The sequence below is a fragment of the Ailuropoda melanoleuca genome, chromosome 1 (assembly GCF_002007445.2).
Source record: "Ailuropoda melanoleuca isolate Jingjing chromosome 1, ASM200744v2, whole genome shotgun sequence".
Classification (NCBI taxonomy): Eukaryota; Metazoa; Chordata; class Mammalia; order Carnivora; family Ursidae; genus Ailuropoda; species Ailuropoda melanoleuca.
The window spans coordinates 127,663,980-127,682,369 of NC_048218.1; the positions used below are offsets into that span (position 1 = coordinate 127,663,980).

General features: G+C 36.1%; 1 protein-coding gene across 1 annotated transcript in view; it reads left to right on the forward strand.

The window, feature by feature from the left end:
- Nucleotides 1–18,390, forward strand: part of ORC5 (origin recognition complex subunit 5) — an 85,323-nt gene that overhangs the window by 21,605 nt on the left and 45,328 nt on the right. The window contains exons 6-9 of the mRNA XM_002926931.4: nt 1,600–1,730; nt 11,095–11,143; nt 11,232–11,322; nt 17,138–17,190. Of these exons, the coding sequence (XP_002926977.1) occupies nt 1,600–1,730; nt 11,095–11,143; nt 11,232–11,322; nt 17,138–17,190 (324 nt within the window). The remainder of the gene's footprint in view (nt 1–1,599; nt 1,731–11,094; nt 11,144–11,231; nt 11,323–17,137; nt 17,191–18,390) is intronic.

Here is an 18,390-nt window from a genome sequence, read left to right on the forward strand (position 1 = left end):
CCACATTTCTGCATCCATGCATTTGTAGACCATCTTTTTTGCCTATGTATGTTCATCTGTCTGACCATCCATCCCTTCTATCTCCCAAGTTTTAAGGCACCTTTTAGAAACTTTCAGTGTATCCTATATTTTTCCATGCATGGTTTTAAAAAGCTTAATAACATTAAATTTAAAATGCCCTATTAGAATGTAAAAATACATGGACTGCAAAGTCAAGTTTTGGACTTTGTGTGGTTTTTTTTCAGTGGTTATGATATAAAAAATGCAGATCTGGTAAGTCTCTCATACAGAATCCGTTCAGGGTAATATTCCAAGCATGTGACTGGGCTTTGAAGTGTGCTATGTTTTGTTTTTTCAGTCAGAAGTCCTATCTAAAAGAGCCCTTGACATATAACTATAAGTTTCTCTTAATATATATCCAGTGATAGGCCATATATATTGTTCGATCTTGCACCTGTATCTAACTGATTGTGAGGAACAACAGAGTGGTGGAGTCAAGGGCTGATGGTAAATGGCATAGTATCCATGGTAAAAATAGTCACCTTTTAAAGGGAACCTGACTTGATCAGAACATCTTATAAGAGTTTTTACTTGTAAGTATTGCAAAAACCCTGAACCTGTAGAACTAGTCAAAGAGCTCCTAACTGAGGACTCTAAAGAGATCATGGCACCAGGGAGTCAGAGGGAATTGCAATAAGGAAAGAATGACTAATTGATTTCATGTACTATACATGGGAAATTTTTGAATAATGGGTGGCTGTTTCTCTTTTAATTTTAACTGTGCTTCTACAATATGATATTTCCAGCAGGATAAAATAAAGTTTAGGATTCTAAATGTGTGATATTGTATAAAGGGTTTAAGATAGACGAGAGGGGCGCCTGGGTGGCACAGCGGTTAAGCGTCTGCCTTCGGCTCAGGGCGTGATCCCGGCATTATGGGATCGAGCCCCACATCAGGCTCTTCCCCTATGAACCTGCTTCTTCCTCTCCCACTCCCCCTGCTTGCGTTCCCTCTCTCGCTGGCTGTCTCTATCTCTGTCGAATAAATAAATAAAATCTTAAAAAAAAAAAAAAGATAGACGAGAAATACAGTAAAGATACCAAAGCTTTAGGAAGAAAACATGATTTATAAAAGGAGGAATGACAAAGTAAAGGTGACAATTTTCATAAAAACGTATGAATTCTTTTTATTTTTGAAAAAATGAAGAGCATTTTCCAGTTTAGTGGTTGTTTATGTAGTACCCCTGCTTGTTTCTAGTTGATTTACTAATTAGGCAGAAAAAGAAATAGAACATATATTATTTTTCACCCTTGATATTGATTTTGCCTGCAGAGGTTCTTGAGATTTTCTTTAGATGCCATTGTTTAATATTTGTCTTAAGCAGTTTTTAGTAATGTTTTTAGAATATTAGATTCATAATTCTTTTACCTCAGTTTCAAAAGTTGTGTTACTTTTCTACTCTTGGAACAGTTTTCTTATTTCTTAATAGTTGTTGGGCCTGTATATTTATTGTTTTATACCCTTGTTATAAAATGCTAGAAGTTATAACTTCTGGGGTGCTGGGTTAATCCTTAAGTTCATGTATGTCCTTTGAACAGGGAACCTTCAAAAGATCCTGTCACATGATCATCCTCCAGAGTATTCAGCTGATTTCTATGCTGCCTACATTAATATTCTTCTTGGAGTTTTCTACACTGTCTGCCGAGATTTGAAAGAGCTCAGACATCTGGTGAGTGAGCTTTTTACTTTAAAAAAAAAAAAAAAAGAAAAGTACATCTTTTAATATTTTTCCATGTAGAAGTGGTGTGAGGTAGGCTAGAAGCTGAAAATTTATTCTAGAAATTTGGATATGGCCTTTTGAGGCTGACATAAGTAGGTGGAAGTCTGTTCCGTATTACAAACTTCAATCTGATCAGAAAACCTTCATTCATCTTTAGTTACGTCTTCTCACTCTTCCTTAGGAGTGTTTTTTGTTTCCTTCTTTCTCTTTTTCTAATTACGGAAAATGTAAAACTTCATTAAAATCAAAATGAAGAGAAACAGAAGGTGTAAAAGCTTAATAAGTAATTTTATGTCTTTTAATTTTTGTAACGTTTCTCTGAGGTTTTGTGTATGTAGCAGTAGTGGTCTGACATCTAGATGAACTTAAGGATAGTCAGAAGCCTTACTTACAGGTCTTTCATGAGCCACGGACCTTGAATTACTTATCTTTATATAAAGGATTACTTTTAATATTTATATGAATAATTAAAACATTATTTAAAAGAGTAGTGAAGCTATTTATATTTCACAGGTAATTTGTAAAGTAATAAGACTTACTTTAATTTTTCTTTGATCTTTCTACTTTTTAATTGGGTATGAAGGGGAGGAGGCAAGAGTATCTGGTTTCCCTTTTAGAAACCTTCCATTAATACTAAGATTCTGTCTACATGTAAGAAAAAGTAGTAATATAATTAAGGCTGGAAAACAGTTACTTTTTTTTTTTTAAGATTTTATTCATCCATTTGAGCGAGAGGACATGAGCACAGAGAGGGGCAGATGGAGAAGCAGGCTACCTGCTGAGCAGGGAGCCTGATGCGGGACTCGATCCCAGGACCCTGGGATTATGACCTGAGCTGAAGGCAATTGCTTAACCGACTGAGCCACCAAGGCGCCCTGGAAAACAGTTACTTTAAAAGGAACAAATTCTATAGATTTTAGCACGTTTTCTTTGTTTTACTCTTTTCTTTGCTCTGAAAAGAGTCACGTAGAGGGTATTCAGTATGTGTTTGAATGTGTGTTTGAGACAGAATGTAGAAGAAGGTGACAGTTTCAAATCGTGTTTACGTTTAGTATGTTTTTCTAAGTTTTAGATTTTAGGCTTCTTCTGATGTAGATGTAGGTACCAAGCGTCTTCTGAGTACTGAAAAAAGAAGAGACAGGCTGTTCTAGTTCAAGCTCATCACTAACATTTCTCCAGCAATTGAACGTCTTGGATCCCTGGTGCCCAAAGGAAATGACAACAGAGGGGCTTACAGAGAGGAGAGGGGTTAGTACACAGTACCTGCATGAGGTAGAGTCAAGGGGAAACAGTCCTCTACCATTTTGCCTGGGAAGTAACCTGCAGTTACCACAACTTACCTGAATCCTGTGGGAATCTGTGCCTGCAGCCATTTCAAAGTAGAGCATAAAGTGTAAGAAGAAAGAATTGTTTAGGAAACTATTTCTAGATAAAGTGTGAAAGAAAATATGTATTTAAATATGGTATCTTATACAGTCCCTTTTTAACCCTTTAGGTTTTACTGAGAAATTGTTTAGGGATGAAGTTACTATTTTGTTGTAGTTGTTATTGTTACATCATGTTCATAAACTTGAAGCTTGAAGGGTGGTTTAAGCTTTTACTACTACTAGTAAAACTAATATATGTAAGAAATGATCTGTATGCACAGGAAAAAAATAGCAGTGTTCTTATTTTCCTCCATATGTGGAACATAGGATAATAAAGGTATATTTTCCTTCAAGTGGATACTATTTGTTTCAGAGTTTGTAAATGTCATAGTTATTGAAAGTTTAATAAATCACCTGCAAAGGATTCTTTTTAGGCATCTTTTCTATATATATGCTTTTAAGTTTGCTTTATAAATTATTTCTTTAAGTACTATTTTTTTTGGAGGCTAGGTGTGTAGGTAGCACAAGATAAGAGAAAGTAAAGTACTACTTCGAATATTCATTTAGGTTTGTCCTTTCTATTTTTATGGTAGTCTTAAAAAATAGTCATTATAATTTTTAAAATTGTCAACAGGTTATTTTATATTCATTTATAAATGCCAGACACAGAATGGTTCATTTCGTAAAAATTTTATTATTTTATTTTTTAATTTTTTAAAAGATTTTATTGATTTATTTGACAGAGAGAGAGACAGCCAGTGAGAGAGGAACACAAGCAGGGGGAGTGGGAGAGGAAGAAGCAGGCTCCCAGCGGAGGAGCCTGATGTGGGGCTCGATCCCAGAATGCCGGGATCACGCCCTGAGCGGAAGGCAGACGCTTAATGACTCAGCCACCCAGGCGCCCCCTACATTGTCCTTTTAAAACAAATCTGTTACACATTAAGATTATTGTATTTTAAACTTTTTTCTTTTTAAATATCATAATTTTCTTAGAAATTACTCAGAAAAATTAATTGCTTAGGCAGAGCTTAGTAATCTTTTAGAGTGCAATTCCAAATTTCTTTTTTTTTTTTTTAAAGATTTTATTTATTTGTTTGACAGAGACAGCCAGTGAGAGAGGGAACACAAGCAGGGAGAGTGGGAGAGGAAGAAGCAGGCTCCCAGTGGAGGAGCCTGATGTGGGGCTCGATCCTTGATCACGCCCTGAGCCGAAGGCAGACCCTTAACGACTGCTCTACCCAGGCACCCCAATTCCAAATTTCTTATGCCAAGTTTTTGTTGTGGTTAGACCATGTGCCTGTGGTGACCAGTGACATAGTGACTAAGAAGTGGGTGTCCCATAATCAAAGTATGTATAAGCAGAGGACTTAATATTAAAATACCTCAGCTCTGCCACTTACCAGCTATGTAATGTATGTAATTTTATGTACTTCAGTTTCCTCATTTTTAAAGTAGGGGGAAGTAGTAACCAAGAATACATACCCCAGATGAATTTTATGAGGATAAAATGAAATAATCTCTATTAAAGTGCTTATAAAAATATGTTAGGTGATATTACTGATAACACTAAGTTATTTGAATAAATATTCTCCTTTTAAAGTACAAATAATTTCTGGGGGGATCACTTACTTTTTGTGAATTATTTTGACAAAATAATACAGCTGGTTTTTATGTAGAAGTTTTGATCTTACTTTTGAGCAGGGGACTAAGTAGATCATCCCATGGATGTTTGGAGCATGGGGAGAGGTGAGTTCTGGGTCACAGGACGGTGAAGGGAGCTGGCACAGAGAAGCTGCTCAGAGTTACAGAGCCTTCTGCCTGTAACTAACATGCCTGTAACTAACATGCAGCTGACCAACCCAACGTAATTTTTACTTCAAACAGTCTGACACTCTCAAATCTCAAATTCTTTCATGTATTTTTCAAACAATTATTATTTTTTTGATAGGGAAGAGACTGTCACAGTTCTGAAATGGTTGCAGATTTGTCTCCTAGCTCTCAGTCGACTCAAAAGACAGTACACACCAATATGTTTCTATACATATTAGTTATTTTTGCTTTATTTTTGATTGTATGCTAGAGAAAAATGGTCCCTGAGAACAAAAATGAATTAGATTATAAAATTTTGCGAATAAAGAATCATGGGGTCTGGCTCCAGAGCATGTGTTCATAAGCACTAGACTACACCTACCTCTTAAATAATAGCCAGTTTTATTGAGTAGTTCTTGTGTGCTGGCCACTGTTCTAAGCCTTTTACCAATATTGACTCAACTCTTAAAACAACCCTGTAAAGGAAGGCATTATCATGAATTTTCATTTTATAGATGAAGAAACACAAGTGTCATTTACCAGCAGTGTGTTCTTGGCAAGTTACTTAACCTTTTTGAACTTGAGTTTTCTCTTTTGTTAAGTAGGTATAATATCTGCCTCAGAGGACTTTTGTGAGGTAAAAAAAGGGGGGGGCCGGGGGGATCACGTGTAAAATGCCTGATAGCTGAAGGGGATCAGTTAATTTTAGTTCTCTTCCTCCCTCTGCTGAGCAAACGTTCATGGACTTAAAAATATATTGTAATCTTCCTGTGTCCAAGAACATAAACCATGGCTTGTGTATGAAGACGGCTAACTAAAACTGCTGTAGGTTTGCATCATATGTTAAAGTCATAAGAATGTGAAGTTTGAAGGATGATCTGGCAGAACAGCTATCATTCCGTTGATTGCCAGGTTTGGTTTGACAGATGACTGGGTGAGTGGGTGTCCTTCACCACTCTCTTATATCTTTATACTGGTTGATTTATGAATGACGATGTCTTTTCTATCTAGGGAAGAGCTATTTTTTGGTGAAAGGTGCTTCAGGGGGAGGCAGTCTTTAATTAGGAGAAATAACCTATTTAGGTTTGTTTTTCTTTTTTTTCCCTTGACTTTTTGATTAAAGTGTAGCGTATATACAGAAAAGCACACGGCGTACCTGGGTGGCTTAGTCGGTTAAGCATCGGACTCGATCTCAGCTCAGGTCTTGATCTCAGAATCATGAGTTCAAGCCCCGAGTTGGGTTCCATGCTGGGTGTGGAGCCTACTTAAAGAAAAAGAAAAAAAAAAAAAAGCACAGAAACCATACATATGTACCACAGTGAATTATCACAAAATGAACACGTATGTGCAAATATAATCCAGATCAAAAAGTGGAAAATTACCACCATGCAAGGAGCCCACTTCATGCTTCCTCCCAATTTCTACCTCTTCTTTCCTCCTCAGAGATAATCACTATTTTGGCTTCTAACATTAAAGGTTAGTTTTGCCTGTTTTTGAACTTTATCTAAGTGGAAACATACAGTATGCATTCTTTTTTATCTACTTTTGCTCAACATTTTGAGATACTCATCCATGTTAAATGAAGCTGTGGCATATTTTGAGTAGTCCCATAGTCGTCTTTAGACATGGGGTAAGCAAGAGGCAGTATTTAGCTAGCTTTCCCAGTTGGGCCTTTACAGGGTACCTTTATTTTTGGCCTTGAATAAATAAATCTTTTTGTATCACAACCACGTTCAGTGGTACTGACATGTTAATAGTTTGCTCCCATTATTTTATTACATATAGTATTTACAAGATAAAGTATTGGATAGTTTTAAAATTTATTTAAAAATTTTTAGAAGCAGTTACGGGGCATCTGGGTGGCTTAGTCGGTTAAGCGTCTTGTCTTCAACTCAGGTTATGATCTCAAGGTCCTGGGATCGAGCGCCACATCCAGCTTCCTGCTCAGCGGGGAACCTGCTTCTCCCTCTCCCTCTGCTTGTGCTCTCTCTCGCTCGTTCTCTCTGTCAAATAAATAAAATCTTAAAAAATTATTTTGGAAGCAATTTCTAATTTACAAAAAACTGCAGGTACAATAAAAAGAACTTTTCCTCTTTTTTCGCAAATCATTAAAGATTGTTTATGACTTGATGCCCCGTGACCCCAAATACTTTAGTGCATGTATCTTAGAATGGCATTCTCCCACATAACTACAGTACAACCATCAAAATGAAAAAATGGACTCATTGCTCCAACCTGATCCTCAGACCCTATTCAGGGTTTGCCAGTTGTCACAATAATGTACGTAAGAGCAAAAGAATCCAGTTCAGAATCACATATGGCATTTAGTTGCTGTTTCTTGAACTTCATTTGAAGTAGTTGTTTCAGTCTTTGAAGATTACAGGCCAGTTGTTCTGTGGAATCGCCTTTAATTTGGATTTGTCTGTTGTTTGCTTATGGTCAGATTCAGGTTATGCAGAAAAGATGCTTTGTTCTCATTGCATCCTATCAGGTGTTACAGGATTTCGTTTTACTTTATAACTGATATTGTTCACTTTGATCATTTGATTAAGATGGTATTTTTTTCCTCCTTTTTGTGGGGAAGTACCTTGAAACCTTGTTAAATACCCTGCTCCTCGTCAGAATTTCAGTTTAATCATTTTTCATATCCATCTGATATGATCCTGATATCCATCAGGATATCCTGTTTTAATATAGGGCAATTACCAGGGTGGGGATCACCTAATCACACGAGCACTTTGAAAAGCAGAGTTTTCTGTGGCTGATCAAAGAAGGGAAAGTCAGAGATTGGAAGCATACTTTAACTTCTCTACAAGATGGGAATGAGAATAATAATGTCTACCTCATAGGCTCATTTAGAGGTTTAAATGAGTTAATGCATATAGTAAGGTCTCCATTGCTTGATTAAATTAATGTTAATACAAATGTTCTCAGTTCTGATTTTTATTTCTCTAATATTTCAGAGATGAGATGTAGGTATTCTTAAAAAGGCAAAAGAGTTCAGAAATTATTTCTGCATGGCCTTGGAATATTGGATATGTTTTTATATTTGTACGTGAACATGTGTATTAGCTTTCTATTGCTGCATAACAAATTACCACAAATTTAGTGGCTTAAAACAACACATTTATTAGCTCACAGTTCTGTAGGTCAGAAATCCAGGTGCTGTTGCTGACTTCTGTTAAAGATATCAGATAAAATTAAAGTTTTGGCTAAACTGTATTCTCATCTTGAGATTCTAGGGAAAATAGCTTCCAAGCTCATTCAGACTTGACAGAATGCAGGGTTTTTTGGCTGTAAAAATGAGGCCTGAAGGTGTCTTGCTGGCTGTCAGCCAAGTCTCAGGCCTCCTAGAGAGCACCTGTGTTCTTTGCCACGTACCTATCCATCCACCAGCCACCAAGGGTTTGTTAAATCCTCATACTCCTAATCTCTGACTTCTGTGGCCAGAGAACACTTTCTGCTTTTGAAGGGCTTGTGTGATTAGGTCAGACTCACCTGATTATCCCTATTTTTACTCTCCCATAAATAGTACAGTCTTTGGGATTTTAATTACATCTACAAAATTCTTTTACAGCAGTGCCTAAATTAGTGTGATTGAATAACTGAGAGAAGGTGTGCATGTATATCGGGGTGGCAGTCTTGGAGGGCTATCTTAGAGTTTTGCTTACTATAGTGTACATGTATCCTTTTTTTTTAAGTTTTTATTTAAGTAATCTCTATACCCAACATGGGGCTCAAACTCATGACTCTGAGATCTAATGGCACACTCTTCTGACTGAGCCAGCCAGGTGTCCCTTTTAGATGATTTTCTAACAAATCATTTCAAATAGAATAATGAAGTTTTTCTGAAAATCTTGCTGAGGAAGAGTTGGAAGTTTCCTAAATTGCCTATCTCTGTCTTGTGGCAACCTAGTCATTATTCATAATGGATTGTTTTGCCCCTTAAAGCAATGCAAGTTTTTCTTTGCAGTATGAGGGAAATGGTCTCTCTGTTTCACCTGGATCAGGCTTTGATAACATTGTGCCCTTGTTGGTTTAGAAATAAATTCCCAGGATATCTCTCAAATCCATGATCATGAATCCAGGCACTGGAATCTCTGTGCCTGTAGGCAAATTATATTTTGCTTTCTTGGGCGACAAATGGGCATAATAAAAGTGCAGTTGTCAGGAATAAGTGAGGTCACAGGTGGCCGTAACTAACTCTTGATAATTATGCTTCTTCTCCTGTTACTATTATGAGCTTGAATATTTGCTGAGCACATGGTTATTTCTTAATAAAGTTATACCTGTGTCTCCCCCCCCAGCACTTCTTCATGAATGTGACCAGGTAAGAGTAAAATATATGCTTAAAAGTTAAGGAATAATGGGGAGACAAATGGGGGGAATGTTCAGTGGGAGTAGAAATTTATTATATCAAAAAATTACCTAAAAATTATTTTTTTTTAAACATTGCCTTTATTTTTATTTTTAAAGATTTTATTTATTTATTCGACAGAGATAGAGACAGCCAGCGAGAGAGGGAACACAAGCAGGGGGAGTGGGAGAGGAAGAAGCAGGCTCACAGCGGAGGAGCCTGACGTGGGGCTCGATCCCATAATGCCGGGATCACGCCCTGAGCCGAAGGCAGGCGCCCAACCGCTGTGCCATCCTAAAAATTATTTCTGCTTGGGCTTTGGAATTCTTTTCGTGATTTTATTAGCAGCCTTTTTATTTCCAGTCCCTGGGTAATTGGGAGGACAGTTTAAAATATCAGTGAGCCTGAAGTTAGATTTCACTATAAATAATCCTAATATAGGAAAGTAAGACTTGCTTATATTTGAGGATTAATATAGGACAAATGGGCATAATATTGGAGAGCACATTTGAATGTTAATAGCCAAAGTTGTAGAAAGTATTTTGTATTTGGACAGATTATTTTGTCAAATTCCGCTTGTTAGTAAGGGCTGGGATTTATAGATTTACTAAAATACAGAGATTGTATTTGGAGAGTTAAGGGTACTCATCATATAGTTTTATATACTCAGCAAGTTCTTGTGGAATGACATGGGGAAAATACTAATTTACTAAAGTAAAACGGGAAAGTAGTCTCCTAGAATTATCTTCATTACCTTTTTACTGCTATTTGTAAATGATTAAACAAATATTTTAATGTTTTGGCCAAGAAAAAAAGCAGTTAGCCAAGTTGTTTACTCCTGACATTGTGACGTTACTGTTATTAAGCAGTGTTTAGATCCAAAAACCTGAAACTAAGTTAAGAAAGTTCACCTCTCTACACTTAACACAGTTTGGAAGATTTTTCTGCCCTAAACAATTGCTTTTTATGGAATAAAATAGGAAAAATTGTTTCAAGGATTAGTTCTTAGCTCTCTGTTATCTTCTAGATTTGAGGTTGGATAGTTACACATTTATGTCTGTCTTTCTCCAGGCTTCGTTATGGAGTCATTTCAGTATGAAATACTTGTGATCAAATTAATATTAATAAATGGCAGTGGCATGTTTTTATCTGTCTGCTTGAACTACCTCTCGGTAGAATTCCAGTGCTGATCATGGAAAACTGTTAAGTAATTATGATTAGTTAGTACTGCTCAGACCTTGGAATACATAGAATTCTCAGAGAGATTGTTAAAACATGGTTCCTGGATCTTATTCTTAGAGGTCCTGATCGTGTATGCCTGGCATGGTGCCAAGAACTTGAATTTATAGTAGTCTCAGGTGGTGCTGCCAATCTCCTAATTTTGAATCGTACTGAATGAATTGATGTTTGATTTGTGAAAATGTTTAAACCTTGGAAAGTAACAGAGTAATTCTTTGGGCTAGTGGTATTGTGTGTTTTGTGGTCCTTTGTGACAGAATTATAAACTAAAATTACAAATTATGCTTTGTTATATTACTTTATATCTAGAGGCTAATATATTAGGCAGGATTTAGCCAGTTCGGGAGTATTTTGCATGTTGTTTTACTATCATTTTTTATATTTATTGTTTTATTATTGTAATAAGCGATAATAATATTTTACTTGAGTAATTATATTGAAATAAAATTGCCTACATTCTAATAAACATTGTACTTGGAAAATAATTCCTATTTGTGGTGAATAAGTGCTTTCTCTCTCTTTTTTTTCCCTTTATTTACAGGCAGTACTTAATTTTCCTAAATATTGTGAGCCTGTGGTTAAAGGAGAAGGTAACTGTGTAATTTTACTTATTAATATTTGTTTTGAAATGATTTCTGTAAGATCTGAATTTTTGAAATTTTCTCCCTTTTGGGGTAGCAAATGAACGTGATACTCGCAAACTCTGGAGAAATATTGAACCTCATTTGAAGAGAGCTATGCAGACTGTTTATCTCAGGGAAATATCAAGGTAATTTTCTTTTACTGTGTATAATATTTCTATCTTTACTTTGGATATTTTATCTGCTAAAGTGTTTTCCTTTACCTTCTTCATGTTAGGAAAAAACTCATGAGTTTTGAATCATTTCTTCTTATTTTGGGAAGGACAGACAATTTTTTTTTTTTTAAGATTTTATTTATTTATTCAGCAGAGATAGAGACAGCCAGCGAGAGAGGGAACACAAGCAGAGGGAGTGGGAGAGGAAGAAGCAGGCTCATAGCGGAAGAGCCTGATGTGGGGCTCGATCCCAGAACGCCGGGATCACGCCCTGAGCCGAAGGCAGACACTTAACCGCTGTGCCACCCAGGCGCCCCGGGAAAGACAGACAATTTTTAACCAATAGGTTACACAGCTTGAAGTAAGGCGTATATCTCACAATTTTTTTTTTAAGTCTGGAAAGCTACAGGAAAATCAACTTTAGCTTTGTTTTTTATATTTGTGTTAGATATTTGAATAGGTATAATGAAAATTTGATTATTAAAGCAATGTGTAAATCAAGTCCTAAGTCTACACTTGTTTATTACTAGAATTTCATAGTAGTGAAACTGCTCAGGAAATGTGGTGGCATTTAGTGGGAAGAACAGAGTTTTGATTTCCATTTCAGCCCCTTTCTGACTTGTGGTCTTAGCAAGTCACCTAAAAACCTCTAGGCCTCAGCTTCCTCCTCTCACAGTCCTTCCAAGATTTAAAGAATGTGTGTGAAAATGATTTGTGAATAATACAGTGCCTTACAGGTGATAGGTTAAGTCGCAGTTACAAAGCAATATAGGAAATTTAAAAACATCAACAATGCTATCTGCTTTTCTCACTTCCTGGTCAGTTGTGTTATCATTTTTCTCTCATAAATACCTTAATCTGTAACTATTTTTCTTTACTAACTTTGATTTTCGTTTAATTAGCTGATTAGGCTATAATTCAGGGAGAAATTTAATAGTTTCTAAATAAATAGAAACATTACAAAGATACTGTTATTCCTCTTTCAACAATAAAAAGTCATCTGATGAGGATTTTCGGAAGCCACAGAATAGAAAAGCTGTGATCTGCTCTTTTAAAGGTAGAAAAATTTGGATGCTTATTAAAATGATTTTTACATAATAATGAAAGTACTTAATCTCAGCTCAGGTCTTGATCTCAGGGTTGTGAGTTCAAGCCCTGTGTGGGGCTCTATGTTGGGTATGGAGTCTACTTAAAAAAAAAAAAATATATATATATATGTATATATACATATATATATATGTATATATACATATATATATATGTATATATACATATATATATGTATATATACATATATATATATTTACAGTTATATATATAGTCTATAATGTGTTTCTTTCACAGAAAGGTGTAGAGCACAGAAATAAGCATTGCTAACCTGACCTCCTGCCTTACTGAGACATTTTGAAAACTTTTTTCTTTAATGGTTGGATTACACTCATTTGTATTTATTGGTAAGAAGTGTATAGGTTTTATTAACTTTGTCATGTTAATTTGTTGAATTTCCTTTTGTGGTTATTTTCTTTGTCTTTTTGAAAAAAAAATTTGGCAGTTAGGAGAGTTTGCATTTTTGTTCTGCTTGGTTAACTTTGTAGTCAAATCATAGAATGCCCTTTACGTTCCCTTTTTTCTCGTAATGTGGTTGGTAAAGGACCTGTGAGACTTTCCAGTAGGATAGTAGGAAAATGGCAATCTAAGTTTGGTGATAGCTACTGGTCCATTTGAGAGCATTTAAATTGCTTCAAGATGTGACTCATATATTTTTTCCCCTACTATCCCTGACCCTTCACCCATGTAAAATAAAATTTGCTAAATTAAAAAAAATAACGTTTTATAGTTCCAAATTGAGATTAAATAATTGGGATAAACAGAATAAAGAAAAAGAATAAAGTCATAGAAGGCTAGATCCTGACTCAGCAAGCTGTTGTTAGGAATATATGTTGCTTATACAGCTTTTATAAACCATTTGGACGAATTATAAAAAAGACTCCAGCCTTCTTCCCTGGTTCATCTTAAAATTCTAGGCTAATTGACCTCAGTTAATACAGTGCTTTGACTTGGAATCAAATTATTTAAAGATGGTCATTTTATCCCCTGGTTGTCCTTTGCAACTTTAAATAACATTAAATGGGTAATTGCTATATAAGAAACTCTTATCAATTTGAACTGTCTCAAAGTCTGGATTATAACAATGTAAATGATGAAAATTTATTTTTATTTGCATTTACAAGAAGTAGTGAATGTGAAAATGCCTTATAATCTGTGAAGCAATGTTGAGCTATCAGGTGGAGGAAGTGATCTGTTTTGAAAGTCAGCTTGTTGTGCTAGGTCTGCTGTCCACATAGGTTGCTAGTAGTCTGGAAATTTCCCATATTGCTGTACAGGCATACCTTGGAGATATTGCAGGTTCTGTTCCAGACTACTGCAATTAAAAAAAATAACGCAATAAAATGAGTCAGATGAATTTTTTGGTTTCCCAGGGCACATGTAAGTTAGTCCACATTATATTGTCATCTATTAGGAGTGCAGTAGATTATCTTAAACCTCACAGTGTGCATATACCTTAATAAAAAATGTTATTGCTAAAAAACGCTAACCATCATCTGAGCTTTCAGTGAGTTGTGATTTTTTTTTCTTTCTTTTTTTCTTTTTTTTTTTTGCTGGTGGAGGGTCTTGCCTTGATGTTGATGCCTATTCACTGATCAGGGTGGTTGGGGTGGCTGTGGCAATTTCTTAAGACAGCAGTAAAATTTGCTGCATCTGTTGACTCTTCCCTTCATAAACGATTTCTCTGTAGCTTGCAGTGCTGTTTGATAGGATTTTACCCATAGTAGAACTTTCAGAATTGGAGTCAGTACTTTTAAAGGCTCTTGCCAACTTATCAACTAAATTTATATCATACTCTAAATCCTTTGTTGTCATTTCAAAAATCTTCATTAGCATCTTAACCAGATTCCATTTCAGGAACCATTGCCGTTGTTCATCAGAAGCAGTTCCTCATCTTTTAAAGTTCTGTCATGAGATTGCAGCAGTTCAGTTACAGTTCATTTACACTTCTAATTCTAGTTCTCTTGCTTTTCTGCCGCTTCTGCAGTTACTTCTTCCACTGAAGTCTTGAACCCCTCAAAGTCATCCACGAGGGTTGGAATCAGCTTCTTTCAAATTCCTGTTAATGTGGATAATTTGACTTCTTCCCATGAATCATGAATGTTTTTAATGACATCTAGGGTGGTGAATTCTTTCCAGAAAGTTTTCAATTGATTTTGCCCAGATTCATCAGAGGAATTACTATCTGTGACAGTTATAACCTTGAGAAGTGTATTTCTTCACTATAAAGTGAAATGACTCCTTGATCAGGAGGCTACAGAACCGGACACTGTGTTAGGAGGCATGAGAACAATATGAATCTCATTGTCCATCTCCATCAGAGCTCTTGGGTGGTGACCAGGTCCATTGTTAGTGAGCAGTCATGTGTTGAAAGGAATCTTTTCTGAGCAGGTCTCAACAGTGGGCCTAAAATACTCAGTAAACGATGTTGTACACATGTGCTGTCATCCAGGCTTTGTTGCTCCATTGATACAGCACAGGCAGAGTAGATTCAGCATCATTTTTAAGGGGCTTAAGAGTTCTGGAATGGTCAGTGAGCATTGGCTTCAACTTAAAGTCACCAGCTACATTAGCCCCTTACAAGAGAGTCAGCTCTGAGCTGTGAAAGTCCCAGATGGCATCTTCTTCCAATAGAAGGCGGTTTCACCTACACTGAAAGCCTTGTTTAGTGCGACCACCTTCATTCATGACCTTAGCTAGATCTTCTGGAGTAACTTGCTGCAGCTTCTACATCAGCACCTTCTGCTTCACAACTTGCACTTTTACGTTATAGAGACGGCTTCTTTCTCTAAACCTCATGAACCAACCTCTGCTAGCTTCAAACTTTTTTTCTATAGCTTCCTCACCTCTCTCAGCTTTCATAGAATTGAAGAGTTAGGGCCTTGCTCTGGATTAGGCTTTGGTTTAAGGGAGTGTTGTGGCTGGTTTGATCTTCTGTCCATATCACTGTCCATATCCATGACCCCTAAAATGTTCTCAATATCAGCAATAAGGCTGTTTGCTTTCTTACCATTTGTGTGTGCACTGGAGTAGCACCTTCAGTTTCCTTTAAGAACTTTTTCTTTACCTTTACAACTTGGCTGACTGGTGCAAGAGGCCTAGCTTTTGGTCTGTCTCAGCTTTTGACAGGACTTCCTCACTAAGCATAATCATTTCTAGCTGTTGATTTAAAGTGAGAGACGTGTGACTCTTCTTTCACTTGAACACTGAGAGGCCTCTGTAGGGTTATTAATTGGCCTTATTTCAATATTGTTGTGTCTCAGATAATAGGAAAGCCCAAGGAAAGGAAGAGATGGGGGAATGGCCAGTCAGTGGAGCAGTTAAGTTTGCCATCTTCTGTGGGTGCAGTTTGTTACCCCCAGAACAATTAGAATAGTAATATCAAAGATCACTGGTCACAGATCACCATAAGGAATAATAAAAATGAAAAAATTTGAAATAGTATGAGAATTACCCAAATGTGACAAAGACATGAAGTGAGCAGTTGCTGTGAGAAAAATGGCACTGGTAGACTTGCTTGATGCAGGGGGTTGCTAACCTTCAATTTGTAAAAAAAATGCACCATCGGCAAAGCACAGTGAAGCATGATAAAATGAGGTATGCCTATATTTCCATAATTTTCAGCTATGCTTGCAGATTTGAAAAAAATACATACAGTTTGATTTGGGATCTTTAGTTCTGGTCTGGCATTTACTTTTAAATTAGTATTTTAAGAACTGAGTTAAAGAGTTTGAGAGGGTTCTTACACATCATTGCATCTAACTGCCTTATTTTTTGGTGAGAAGGTTATTGATTTATTCAAGGTCATACAGCTAAAACTTCTGTGTCTCAGGGCAGTCTTTTTCCTGCACTGTAGTGTGTTTCCTAATGAATTTGATTTGTCATATCATGACTTCATATTCTTAATAATATTTGACGGTGTTTAATAGTTTTAATTGCAAGTAAGATCAGAGTGGGGCAGTAGAAATGGCATGAACTTTGCAGGCATTCTATAAGGATTCAGGTCGTAGTTGTGTTACTGACTGGCCAGGTGTCCTTGGGCAGCTTAACCTGTCGACCTCAATTTTCTGATAAAATGGTACTTATTTTAAGAGATTGTTATGCAGGGGCACCTGGGTGGCTCAGTTGGTTAAGCATTTGCCTTTGGCTCAGGTCATGATCCCAGGGTCCTGGGATCGAGCCCTACATTGGGCTTCCTGCTCAGAGGGAAGCCTGCTTCTGCCTGTCCCTCTGCCCCTTTCCTCTGCTTGTGCGCGCACGCGCATGCATGTGCGTGTTCTCTCTCTCTCTCAAATAAATAAAATCTTTAAAAAGAGAGATTGTTATGGAGTTAGAAATAGTGTATAACAGTTGCATCTAATACGCTAACTGGAGCATTGGGAGTTTTACTGAAGGATAGGTGATGTTATTTATTTATTGGTAGTTTTTGATAGCTTTAAAATTGTGATCAGGAAAAAAGATTAAAATAACATCTGGATATTGATATGTAAGTTTATATTGTTCTAGTACTAAATGATTTCGTTGAGGCGCAAACATGTAACATGCATGTATATATTGTCTTATTTATAAGGAAATTGACTGTTTTCTTAAACCAAAAAATTACTTTTTCTAGGACTATTTTTAAGTACAGTATATTGATTTTATATTTTCAAATCATTATTGCTCTTCTATTTTCTCTCAGTTCACAGTGGGAAAAGGTACAGAAAGATGACACGGATCCAACACAACTTAAAGGTATCAAAGGAAGTATTGAGACAGTTACCAGAGACATTTCTTTAATTGATTACTAATAATCAAGATATTGAAGTTAATACTAAAGAGCATCAGTCAGTAAATAGTGTTATGGAAAAAAATTTACAAATTACGATATTTTAATTAATGATTTTCTCTTAAGTGAAACTCCAATTTATGAGAGGAAATAATTCGAATACCAGTTTTCTATTTTCTAAATGTTGGATTATGTCATATAAAAATCAAGCAATTTAATTTCTTTAAAAGCCTTTGTTCAGGTGTATGACACAATTTTATCTCAGTATGTATGTATTTCTTGGGTTTTATGTTAACCCAGTTTGAGGGATGCATTCCTGTTGGTTATGTTTAAAAAAGCTTTGTGCTTTTGTTTTATTTAAAGAAACTATTACTTTGGATTTATCCCAATAGAACAAGTTCACTTAACAAAAATTGAGCGAGTATCTAAAGTATTCTTATTTTAAAAAGTAGATCACTGGGTAGTGGTTGGAGGAAATGGTATAGAATTAAGTGGTGTTGCAATTCTCTTTTGTCTGTTTTGTTTCTCAATGCCCTAGCTGGTGTACAAGTGATTTTCAGTTGTGTGTTCCAATGGAAAGGAGTAGATGCCGGCGTTAGAAAATCTGCAGTAATTCCCTAACTGTATGACCTCGAACCCAACTCAGTGTCCTCATCTAAAATGAAAAGAATGTCTAACTTTAAGTTACTGCAAAGATTTGGAGATGCCTCAGTGATAAGGCGACACCTTGCACAGTGTCTGCTAGATGTTCAGTATATATCAAATTCCTTTCTTTCCTGTAAAAAATTGATGCTATTTGACTGGCTCCTTTGTTTTATTTATCCATTCATTTAGTCACTTCCTTCATGTGGGGTACTGTAGGGATACAAAAAAACCCCAAAACCAAAACCCAGATGTGTTTCCTTCAGCAAATATTATATATAGCTTGGTAAGAAATATAATTTATGTACAACTAACTGTTAATACAGTGTATAAAGTTACATGGGCCGTAACTGAAATCCACAAAGTAGGAATTCATAGTAGGGATAGTTTTTCTATTATTTTGGTATGATAGGAGAGCAGCAGGGGAAGTTTAATGGAAAGTATGGCTTTGATGGGCAGGATGGGTAGGATTTAGACTTCAGAATAGGAGGAGCTAAGCAAAAATAATAGAATGAGCAAGCATA